This window comes from Caretta caretta, chromosome 19 (assembly GCF_965140235.1).
Source record: "Caretta caretta isolate rCarCar2 chromosome 19, rCarCar1.hap1, whole genome shotgun sequence".
Lineage (NCBI taxonomy): Eukaryota > Metazoa > Chordata > Testudines > Cheloniidae > Caretta > Caretta caretta.
Genome location: NC_134224.1, coordinates 8,926,767 through 8,938,804, shown reverse-complemented (window position 1 = coordinate 8,938,804; position 12,038 = coordinate 8,926,767). Strand labels below are relative to the sequence as shown.

General features: G+C 44.0%; 1 protein-coding gene across 3 annotated transcripts in view; it reads left to right on the top strand.

Annotated features, from left to right (window-relative positions):
* The first annotated feature begins 3,401 nt into the window (after nucleotides 1-3,401).
* RUNX3 (RUNX family transcription factor 3) overlaps nucleotides 3,402-12,038 on the top strand; it is a 117,883-nt gene continuing 109,246 nt past the window's right edge. For 2 of the 3 annotated variants that reach the window (XM_075121253.1, XM_075121250.1), the window contains exons 1-2: nucleotides 3,402-3,588; nucleotides 3,824-3,964. In XM_075121253.1, coding sequence (XP_074977354.1) covers nucleotides 3,907-3,964 — 58 coding nt within the window. In that variant the 5' untranslated portion in view covers nucleotides 3,402-3,588; nucleotides 3,824-3,906. The remainder of the gene's footprint in view (nucleotides 3,589-3,823; nucleotides 3,965-12,038) is intronic. The other variant, XM_075121252.1, reaches the window with a different exon arrangement.

The window sequence follows — 12,038 nt, the reverse complement described above, 5'->3', positions numbered from 1 at the left end:
ACTTTTAAAAGATCATTTGATATTTCCCCCTTCCTTTTGTGCTGCAAAATGATCAGCATACCTTCCCCTCCCTGCAACTTTGTGTTATCACCCTGGAGACAGGGGTTCTTTTAGTTAGTCAGAAATGGATCAGGCACTGGCTGCTGTCAGAAGATGAGATATTGGACTAGATGGACCATTGGTCTGACCGAGTATGGCCACTTTTATGAAGGGCAAACAGAGTCCCAGGGTTTTGAGCCACAGTAAATGAGATCAGCTCTTACACATCTCAGTATTAATATTCCGGGAGTCCGTAATGTCTAATACGTCCAATACCGCTGCACTCTTATGTGAAAGCCAAGACTGGGGCCCGCAGGTACGCGCAGCAAAATGTGGTGAACGCCGGACTGTATAAATGCTATTGTATCATACTTGTATGCCCTGGAAATACCACAAACCTTGGTACTTTTTGCCTACAGATTTCATTCAGACTTAATTTACTATGAGTTTCACTTCCTCAAATGCCTTTTTTTGGAAGAAAAATCTCTCCGCGTTTTAGTTAGTCACTTCTCCACCTATAGGGCCCCAATGAAACTAATTCTTAACCTGACATGATAGTGAGTAGGTCTCTGCAAAAAACACACAGAGAAAGGATAATATTTGAATGGTCATTATCACCAGGACATGATCACATGTGCCCACCAGATAACACTGCGGACTATAGGCATAATACCAGCCTTGCGTCAACTTGGTTCTAGAAACTAATGATGACTCAGAAAAATAAAGGGCCAAATTCTGTTCTCATGTAAGGCCCAAACTAAAACCTCTTTCAAACCAACAGCAAAACCCCCACTGACTTCATTGGGCCTTGGATGAGACCCCTAGACTGGGATAAATATGGAGGAAATCCATCGGTTACTGTGAATTTAGTATACCAGTGTAGTGGAGAACCGAATTTGACCCAATGGGATTTTTGCCTGATTAAAGAGAGCAGAATCTGATGTGAATGGAGTTATTCTGGATTTATACTGCTGCCAGTGAGAACAGAATCTGGTTAACATTGACTAACTGACCACTAACATGGAGGGACCTAATAACCAATTGGGAATACCTGAAGGGTGTAAACACTAAGAAGAAACAGGAAATATTAAGGTTGGTACAAGGGGCCTTTGTCTGGGTGTGTACAGTGGGGACATTACTGGAAACCAGTAATAATATGGGGGATTGACTGAGGGCAAAGAGGAGAGCATGAGAGGGAAATTTAGGTTCAATATCAGGAAGTTTCCTGACCCTGAGAACAGTTAAAGTGGGATGATCTTCCAAGGGAAGTGAGTAGAATCATAGAAATCTAGAGACCTTGAGAGGTCATGTCGTACATCCCACCATGCTGAGGCAGGACCCTAGACCATTCTTGACAGGTGTTTGTCTAACCAGTTCTTGATGGGGATTCCACAACCCCCTGGGAAGGCTATTCCAGAGCTTAACTACCCTCATAATTAGAAAGCTTTTCCTAATATCTAACCTCAATCTCCCTTGCTGCTGAGTAAGCCCATTACCTCTTGTCCTGCCTTCACTGGACAGTGAGTGCAATCGAGCACCGTTTTCTTTGTAACAACCCTTAACATATCTGAAGACTGTTATCAGGTCCCCCCGCGGTTCAAGCACTTGTGGTAATTAAAAATCGTGCTGTTCAAAGGATTGGGAAATGGACTGTAGGCACCAATCGGACACTGGCAAGGGAGTGAACTAGATGACCTAAGATTGGTCTTTCTCATCTCTGATTTCTAGGATTCTCTGGGCGGAATTTCGAAGTGATGTGTCATTACTTCAGTTTGGGGTGTGTGTGCGTGTTTTTCACCTTTGGCGTGGGCATGTGTATTGGGCCAAATCCTCAATAACTACTCACATGAGTCAATACTACTCACTGTGAGTAAGGAAAAAGGTAAGCCCAAAACTTACAAGTGTAAGTGGAAAATTAGTTATTTGTAAGGTAGTAGCTCTTAAGAGTCCCAGTCAGGAACCAGGCCCCCTTGCACTAGGAGTTATTCAAACACAGAACTAGAAGACGGTCCCTGTCCCAAAGAGCTTATAATGTAAATTTAAGACAAGAGACACCAGATGGATACAGACAGACCAACACTGGAGCACAGGGAAACTGGGAGACAATATTGGTCAGCATGACTGGCGGTGGTCTTCGTGCACCAGCTGCCTCATCGTTGTCAAATTTTCTGTAGGCATCAAGGCAAAGGAGCGTTTTAAGGAGGGATTTGAAGGCCTTGCAGATGTTGACGCTACCAGTTCAGAAGGATCTTTAAGTTATATTTTTACTAATAACCCTGCACCATCTAGTGCCACAGGATTTTATGCAGAACTTCCCTGGGAAACCATTGGGGAAGTTTGCTTAAAATGTGATGGCCCAACGTGCATCTCCCAGGAATGTTGTGAGGTTTATTTCCTGACCAGGGGAAATTTACCCCTTGGAGAAGGCCAGTATAAAGTCTATGTCCCATTTAAGCCTTATTTTGAGGGCCACGTAGCCAGATCCTCAAAGGTATGTAGGCACCTAAAGATGAAGATAGGCACCTAGTGGGATTTCAAAAAGGACCAAAGTGGGTTGGGCACCAAACCTGCTTCGATGCCTAAATACCTTTGAAAATCTGGCCCTTTGCACGTACCCACCCATGGATATCAAAGCATTGTCATTAATAATCAGCTGGTGACTATTACTCCTGAAAAACAAGGTGCCAGTCCCTGCTGTTTCACCCAGGCAACACTCACATTGACCCCAATGAATAAGCGCTACCCAGCATGAGCAAAGGCTTCAGACTCAGGAGCCTGCAAGTTTGATGGCCTTCTTCTCCCTGGAATGTGATTCTGCACCTTTAAAGAAAGATGGATGGCTGTAGTTCTTCCTCTTCAGCTAGCATGTGCTTTGTGTCTTGCATAATACTAATTCACATAAAATCCCAGTGAAGAAGAGCCACCCACCTACACATATGGAAATAGTCTCGACAGGCAGTAACAATAATCATCCAAGAGAGCTGGGAGTTAGAAAGCTATGAACAGCTAAAAATTATGATACAGACAAGTGGTAAATGTGGGAGAAAAGGCAGTTAAAAGGAGAAAACCACTGAATGTAAATGGGTTATTACTTCAATCAACCAATTAGAAATCTGAAGTCTCTCTTCTGTCTCTTCTAGGGCAACAATATAATTAATTAAAAGGAAATGTCTGAATGCGTCTAAGTTCTGCTTCTGTATGTCATTCACCATAGGGTCCGGGAGAATCAACCAGGCCTCCCATGAACTAATAAATATAAACCATAAAAAAAAAAAAAAAAAAAAAAAGAAGAAGAAGCCACAAAGATGTTTCATGCCCCGTTGACATCACGGGTCAGCTGACTCTCCTCTTCCACTCAGTGAATGACTAGCTGGAGTCTTTTCTGTCTCAGAACCGGGGTTGAGTTAACACTCTTTCAGGCCTCATAGGCGACCACAGAACCACAAGCAAACTGCAATCTCCAATTTAGAAGAGTACCTGTACCTCAGCGAGGAGGTTTTTCCCCCCCACCCCAGTTGTTAACACCAGCTGTATTTTTGTCTGTCTAGGGTAAGTTCCATTCATTCATTCATTTTGCTCTCCATACCTTACGCCACCCTCTGTCTATCTCTTTGCAATCCCTGTTTTCTTCCCCCCCTTTCGTACTAATGATCCAGCGTGCATATGCTTCTGTTGAAAACCTTGTGGCTAAGCATTCCTGTGGCACGGCAAAGCCAGATTCTTGGTTACAAACAGGCACTTAGCTTCCTTGTGGATTTCTCTCTCTCTCTCTTTTGTATTTCAGTTCAAACTTATTTCTTCAAGACTAGCGGGGGGAATATAAACAAACCACAAGGACTGGCCGAGGAATCATCTTGGGCTGGGGTCATGGCTTCCAACAGCATCTTTGACTCGTTCACAACCTATTCGCCCACCTTCCTCCGTGGTGAGTAGAACCCTTGTTTTCATCTCCTTCAAGGCAGGAAACGTTGTTGTTTGTCGCTGAAGAGCGGCCTATTTTAATAACGTTGCTGGCATATCTTCAGTTGCATGCTAGCTGCTCACACAGGGGGACTGTCATGGAATGAGTTTTCTGTTGTGCGTGTGACCCAGGCTTAGAGCACTCCATTGCTGTGTGAAATGATGAGCTTCTGGATCGTCTCGGCTCTTCTGTCCAGGCCCTGCCTTTTCCTTCAGGGTGACTTTTTCACACGGTTGTTGACTCACCAGGTGTGGCATGAAATCGGTTGTAGGACCATGAACATTAACTGAGTGGTAATTTGTCCAGAGGGCATTGCTTGGTGCTAGATATATGCTATATTTCTTTCAGTCGTATTCTGCCTGCATAGCCCCATGTGAGCCAAAGTAGCTAGTATCCAGGCACTGTGGGGATGGATGCCTTAGAATAGGCACAACCAGCAGGTGAAAGGAAAGAACTTAAGTCATCAGGTAAGAACTGCAAAAGTTAATAGCACTCAACATTTTCCATTTCTAAGGGGGAAGCTAGCTTTCCAGGGCACAAGAGGGTTTGAGGATGGTTGCTTTAAAGGTAGGCTTGAAAGACTTTGCTATAGTGTGTGTGAGCATCTAGTGTTTCACTGTTGAAAGGCACTTCAGAAATGTAATTGCTTTGGACAAAGTTTATTCCACCTACTCTTTCTGCTCCAACCCTGCAGCAAATGCACAAAGATGAGACTTTATATCTTCCTGTTATCACAGAGGAACCTTACACTTCTGACATTCAGCATGGATGTTTAGCTCCGTCCTAGAGCATAGCTGAATTGGGTCTTGTTTACAGAGAGCAAACGTCGGATCATTTTCCACTCTCTTTTTTTCTGTATCGATATAAACTGGGGACCACAACTGAGTTGAAAGCTTTACTAGGCCACACAATGAACGTTTTATTTGTAAATTTCAGTACTAACATCCAAAAGAGTCTGGTTTCAGAGTAGCAGCCGTGTTAGTCTGTATCCGCAAAAAGAAAAGGAGGACTTGTGGCACCTTAGAGACTAACAAATTTATCTGAGCATAAGCTTTCGTGAGCTACAGCTCACTTCATCAGATGCATGCAGTGGAAAATACAGTGGGGAGATTTTATATACACAGAGAACATGAAACAATGAGTGTTACCGTACAGACTGTAAGAAGAGTGATTATGTAAGGTGAGCTATTACCAGCAAAAGAGTCAGAGTGTGAAAACTGTTGCTTGAATCTGAGTGCCCTCACTTCATTTTTACTCAGCACTTTTGCCTGCGTAAAAATAAAGCACAGCACCTAGGGTTTGACCCAATGAATTTAAAAACTAGACTGCATTTATGTTTTGTTGTATGGGGAAGGCACCTTTTTCTGCAGTGCATCAGTGTGGAAGCAGGCTCCAGAATACCATTCTGTCGCTCTGTTACTTGGGAGAATACTGCAAACTGGGACTGTGCCATTTTTTCAACCGATTGGTGTAGAGGGACCACCTCGTGCTCTGTGACATATTGCTAAAATCGGGGGTGTTTCTCAGTGTTACCTGCTTTTGTAAATCCAGTAAACTGCACAAAATCAATTTGTGCTATTGCAAGTCCTATTGTCTGGGAGGCTGGTTACAGAATACTTTAAAAACGCAACTCATCAGTACATAAAGAATGTGCAGATGGTCTTCTCACTGACTTATTTTGAACTGGGGAGCTTGGCATGTTCTCAGTTCTAAAACATTTGAATGAAAACCAGGATGGACTCGATCTTTCATTTCTTGCGCAATCCAAATGATCCCTCATTAATTCCCTGGGAGTTGAAGACGCCTCAGGAATGCAGGATTAGACCTTAACATGAGAGTACTACAGGTATGCCAGAACACTGTAACTTGTGGGGGTTTGTTGGATTTTTTTGTACTTGTTTTGTAGCTGTATTTCCAAAACAAGATAAAACATTCAAGCTGATTCCTAAGAAAAAGCATAAAAAAAAAAAAGAATTCTCAAATAGCAACTTAACACAATATACTGAAACTAAATGGATGAAAGAAAACGGTGTCAAAATCAATCAACTTGATACCCATCTACTAAAATGATTGGGGATAAATCTTAAGTTGAATGTTATCTAGAATTAGCAAAATACTACAGAAGTTACTGGACCATATCAGGGTTTTACCAGTGTCAGAGACCAGAATTTGGCGTAGTGTTCAACAATCCAAAAGGTTACATGATATTAAATGGATTAACATGATTAATTCTGTCCCAGTATATTTACTGTATTTGAATTTTCTTCTGAGCGGAGTGTGTTGGAAAGTGAGAATAATGAGCCAAATTCTATTTTTAGTTACATTGGTGTAAATCCAAAGTAGTTTCCTTGACTTCAGCAGAGTTACTCAGGATTTACAACGGTGTAAATGAGAATGGAACCTAGTCCAAGGTTGGCACTTATCAAAGTACTGAAGTACAGTGTGAATATTCAGCAATAAATACAGTAGATCTTTATATCCTCCGCTATGAGATGGTGTCATTATGCATCCTTTGTACTCCACAGAGCTAATTAAAGGCAGTCCTATGGCAAGAAAATAAGAGAAGTTTATAAAAAACATTTGCACAGTTCTTTTTAATCTGTGCTTTTCCCGCCACAAGCCAGATGAAGAAATGCTGAGGATCGGTCATAAGAAAAAAGAGAGACAGAAATATCACATCTTGAATTCAATTTCCATACAAATAGGAACTTATAAAAGTAATAAACATTTCTGTTTCAGACATAATTTTATTAAAAGGGGGGGAGAGAAAAAAGATTACACTGAAGATGAAGAATGGCTAAATTGGGAAACATTTGTTTACAATTAGGACAAGAAATCCTTGTTTCTTTAAGAGATTAGATGTGTCTTTTCCAGTGCAGTTGGGTGCATAGCTGGATCTGGGTGATTACTGTTTTCATTTGAATTCCAAATAGCTTTCTAATTCAACTACATTCATATTGTGATTGCTTTTCTGTGCCTGTCCATGCAAATGGCTATTTGTTTGCACAAATATTTAAGGAATGAAACAAACAAATCCAAAAGCTATTCACTCTTCAGACTGGAAATGCTTCCCCCGTCCTTTTTTGCAGTATTTTTCACTTACCCACTCATGAAGCAGAAGCAATGCCATGTGATTTAGGATGACCAATCACAATCCAAGTAACTGTCAGAGGCTGAAATGTAATTGCATAAAGTGAACAATTTTGGATATAAAATCTAATTTAGAAAAATGGGCTGTTTGAGGGGAATTTGAGACCAGAGAATGACTGACTATATAGGAGAAACTCTTTGCCTACAAATAATTCTCCCAGCTCTTCACATAAATGCAGAGTGAAATGTAATGAAGGTGCAGAACACTCCTACAAAGTCAGAGAATGCCTCACTCTTGCTTAGAAGGGAGGAGTACGCATGTAGGAGAGATACAGCCAAATTTTCGTAAGTGTCCTGGTGCCAAGAGCCTCAAATGCCCACTGATTTCAATAGGTGTTAGGCTCTTACATACCTCTGAGCATCTGAGCCTCAGCTCCCACACAGTCACCAAAATAAGTGAGACGTTGGGCTATCTTGAAAATCTGACCAATACTACAGGGCCAAATTCTGCTCCTAAATTTGCTGATTTAAGTTGGGAGTGACCCCACTGATGTCTAGAGCTTAATGCTTCATTCCTGCACACCATGAATAATCAAAGCTCCCAGGGAAACAAAGGGAGGTGAGGGCATACGGGGAAGACTGGATTTCTTCGCCCCCACAGATACATTCTCTTCCATAGGCATCACATGATCACAGAGTATTTTCCATGTCTTCCGTGAAGAAGAGGAGTTACTGAACTGTGCTGGAGGGAATCTTTCTCCAATCTATGTTACTCATCAAGGCCGTTGACACTGAGGACTGTGGCTGGTTGCAAGAACTGTTGCCCACTGTAATTTGCTCTTGAAACTGCTTGAAGTAGAGCCATTAGGTCAGGCTTGACAAAGCCCTGGCTGGGATGATTTAGTCGGGGATCGGTCCTGCTTCGAGCAGGGGGCTGGACTAGATACCTCCTGAGGTCCCTTCCAGCCCTGAGAGTCTATGATTCTATCCCGTTGGCAGCTCAGTCTACCTCTCTGAGCATAGCTCATTGAACCACAAACGTCACATTCATTAACCTAGCTTGTGTCATGCCAGCCAAGGCTTGAGAAATGATCACCTGGGCCTAATTTCTTCCCAAGCACCCTCAACGCCACAAGAACTTCAATGGAATTAGTGCCCACCGGGCAGTTTAAATATAGACAGCGAAACGGGTCATAAGCAATCGTCCATAGGGCCGGCAAAACTCCATTGCTTCACAGAGACGGGTCTTAAAGGTAGTCAATTTCACTCTATCCTTAATCAGACCTTTCACTGGAGATCCAATTGGGAAGGGAACTTAGAGAGATGGAATGAAATTACCTGGGTTGAAATTGGGCCAGGGCAAGGGGGTTAGCACCCCTGCTGTTTCAAAAAATACAATGGGATCTTTAAGGGCCACAAGGACACTAGCAGACACATCCTCATCCCCAGTGCTTTAATTTGGTGAGGATGGTTTTGCCAGACTCCAGCTTTTCACCTGAAAAAGGATAAACTTTCTCCCCTAATTCAAGTATTACCCCTAGCACCCTGCTGGTCAGGTACTGTCTCACTGAGGAGATTCTCTCTTGCTGAGCTGTGTGGTCTAGTAGCTGGGACTCCTCACTAGAACTGAGGAGACCTGGGTTCTATTCTTGGCTCTGCCCCATGCTGTGCAGCTGGTCACTTCATCTCCTATGTCTTGCCTATTTACTTGAAGGAGGCAGGGACTGTCTCTTTCTGTGTGTTTGTACAGTACCTCATGGCTCTGATCTCCATTGGGGTCTCTCAGTATTTCCATGCTCCTAATTATTAATGGTAACTGACACCTCATCCTGGAGATGTTGCTTATAGGTCTCCCATCCAAGTACTTAACTAGCCTAACTTGTGAAATAGGATTTACGGAAGCTGGCATGACCGCAGCACACACGAAACTGTAGTATACGAGAAGTCCTTATGGATACTTTAAAACAGGTGCTTGAGGCCAGAGTTTGCCTGCGGTCGCTCGTGAGTGCTGACTTCAAGGATGTCAGGAATGTGCTTATTCATGCTGTTTCTTCTTAGCTCACAAAATTGTCAGTAGCTCTACGTATTATTGACCCAGTGGCTGCCTGCCATCCTTGGCTTCCAAGCCGCCCAGCTCCGAGCATGGTATCTCTGCAGCATGCTCTGTTGCAAGCCATCTAGGATGATCCTGAGTTCACGAACAGGCTTGGGTTTCCGATCACTGACATTTTATATTTTTCCAGTAAATACCACTTGGGCCCCGTAAATCTAGTAACGCAAAGGAGTGGCTTGTCAAACGCTTCCATCTGTACATTTCCCAGTGAAAAGAAAATTATGATTTTCCTTTCCATCATCATCCACAGCTGCCACATGCCCCTCAGTGAGTCTACTACGTCTCAGCAACATATTGTGGCTTACCTTGGTTCCTTCTACACCGCAGGCCCAGTCCTACTGCTTTTCCCCGGGAAACTCTCTGTGACTTCAGTTTCAATGGGAGGTCTGCCTGTGTGAGGAAGGCGGATAGGGTCCTTTGCTGGGAGTTTAAGGCTGGGTTTTATCTACGCAATCAAACCTATGCAAAATTTCAACATTAGCTGAGACAACGTGGTCTAGTGGGTAGGGCCTTAGAAGAGTTGGGTCCTACTCCCTGCTCAGCCATTGATCTTGCATAAGACATTTCTCCATTCTGCGCCTCTGTTTCTCTTCCCACCTGTGTCTATTTATATTGCCAGATCTTCAGGGCAGGGATGTGTTTTACTTTATGTATGTGCATCACCTAGCACAATGGGACCATGATCTAGGGAGAGGCCTCTAGCTGCTCCTGTCATATCAATAAGAGTCATCAGCAGTGCCGTACAACAGAGCTCTTAAAAATACAGCAGCCAACAAGAGGGAGGCAGGGATCAGGAGATGAGGGTGCAATTTTCAAACTTCCTGTTTGACCTTGACAAGTTCCTTAATAATCTCTTTGGGCTTTAGTTCCCCGTCTGCAAAATGGGCCTAATGCTGACTGAGCTTGTAGGGATGTTTGATGCTAAATAGATACCTAGATAGACACAGAGCTTAAAGCAGAGAAGAAATGCAGGACTACAGGAGACACAGCATGATATTCGGTACAGAGAACTTCCCGCATCCATCTCCTTGGACCATCTCCTGGTCAAATGGGAAGGTCCGCTCTGATTAACTCCCTAGGCTAGGACAACCCTTTACAATCAGGGCACGCCCCAAACCAGAAGATAACGCATGCCTCCTTTCACCCCTGTCTCCATCTCCAGTGATATTTCCACGCTGCATTCCTAGTTTATGTGGCTCTGGTTTTCCAGAGACTTACAAGTCCTACCCACCCTCTAAAGTATTATCCATTAAAATGTCCTGTCTAACCTGGGAGAAGTGGAACACCCTCCATGAGCCAGCGCTTGCTGCAGAGAGTGATAATCCAAAAACAGACTGCATGCTCTGTGTGATGGGTTGGGTGTACCCCAACCACCGTGCTCCAGAGGTTAGTGTGTGCTCACCCCTGTCATATGATAGAGATCAGAGACTTCTTAGCAACCGTGTCCCATGTCATGTGACTGAAGCCAGGAAACCAAGATCTCAGTCTTTTACCGTCAATCCCGTGTGTCACACTTTTATTACACACAGATTGGCAGAGAAGGGGCTAATCCTTTCCCTCTGGCTAGAGAAAGGCTCAGTGATGCCTGCCTTGGCTGTAGGATGGCAGGGCTGGGGAATTAATCCCCGCTGGGTGTGCTGTGGGAAGCTGCAGACCATTGCAGGCATTAGGGAAGGCTGGCTGCTGGGAAGAAGGTTGGAGCTGAGAGAGGAGAACCAGGAGAAAGGGTCTTTGGTTCTTCTTCCTACCTGGAACTTTGAATCATGCTTTAGATCTTCATTTTTCCCTTAGCTGAAACAAACTGGCCCTTTCCCCTCTTTTACTGCAGACTTGGGCTGAGGGAAGCCCTGCTGACTCTGTGTTAGGGAGACTCCTTCCAGTCACGTCTGTTTGACAGTAAAACCCACTGCAAAGCAATCTAGGCGTGCAGGCTCCTCTTCCACTCCCACCGACCCCATCGCCAGCTGTTAGCGTTGGTCACCTAGGGGTTAAAACCCTTTTCTCTGTAGAAAGAAATGGAGAGAACCAAAGGTGAGTGAGCCCCTGGGACAAAGAGGCAACTGACTTCCTCACAGGCATGTCTTACCAAGGTGTCCCCAGCATTTCTGGTCTGCTGCTATTCTGAAAGGAGACCACTTGAAAGCCAGTAAATTGGTTCCAGACTCCAGCAACATGCTGGCCCTAAGAGAAGCTTGAGAAGCTCCCCCTCCAACACCCTCCCCCAATCAAAAACCTCAGCAATTTAAAACTCTGGCCCTGAATCTAATAACTGCTTGTTGATTTTATTTCTAAACGGCTTCTAAATTGTCCAAGCTGAAAGACCACCCTATTTGACCAAAGCCACTACCCTGGGCAGGGGGGAGAAGGTGCAGAACTGTAATATTCCTTGTGATCACTCTGTTCACCACAATCCTGGCTGAGTCTCTTGCGTTAGCATGAACACTTCCGCCCTCTCAACACATCTGTAAACAACTAGGGCTCTATGTCAAATGCCTCAGGAGAGAACAAGAGCGACCTCCCTTAACTGCCTTATCCTTATGAAATGCGAAGGTTATGCCTTGGAGAGACCACAGAGCAACAGGCACAAAAAATCACGACCCACCAGAAGGATCTGACAGGAACAGATCAAATGGGCAGCCAGTTTTGATCTGCTTCCAAGCAACTTCTCCTGCCCAGGCCAGGAAACATTTGCAATTTTTTTTTGAAGTGTGAGTGGTGCCCAAAAATATCTTGATTTTGCTGTCTTGATCTGTTTTATCCCTTGCCCGAGGAAGTCCGAAGGCACTGGCTCCAGCCCTGCACAAAGCATTCTTGACATTTTCAGGAGCATTTTCT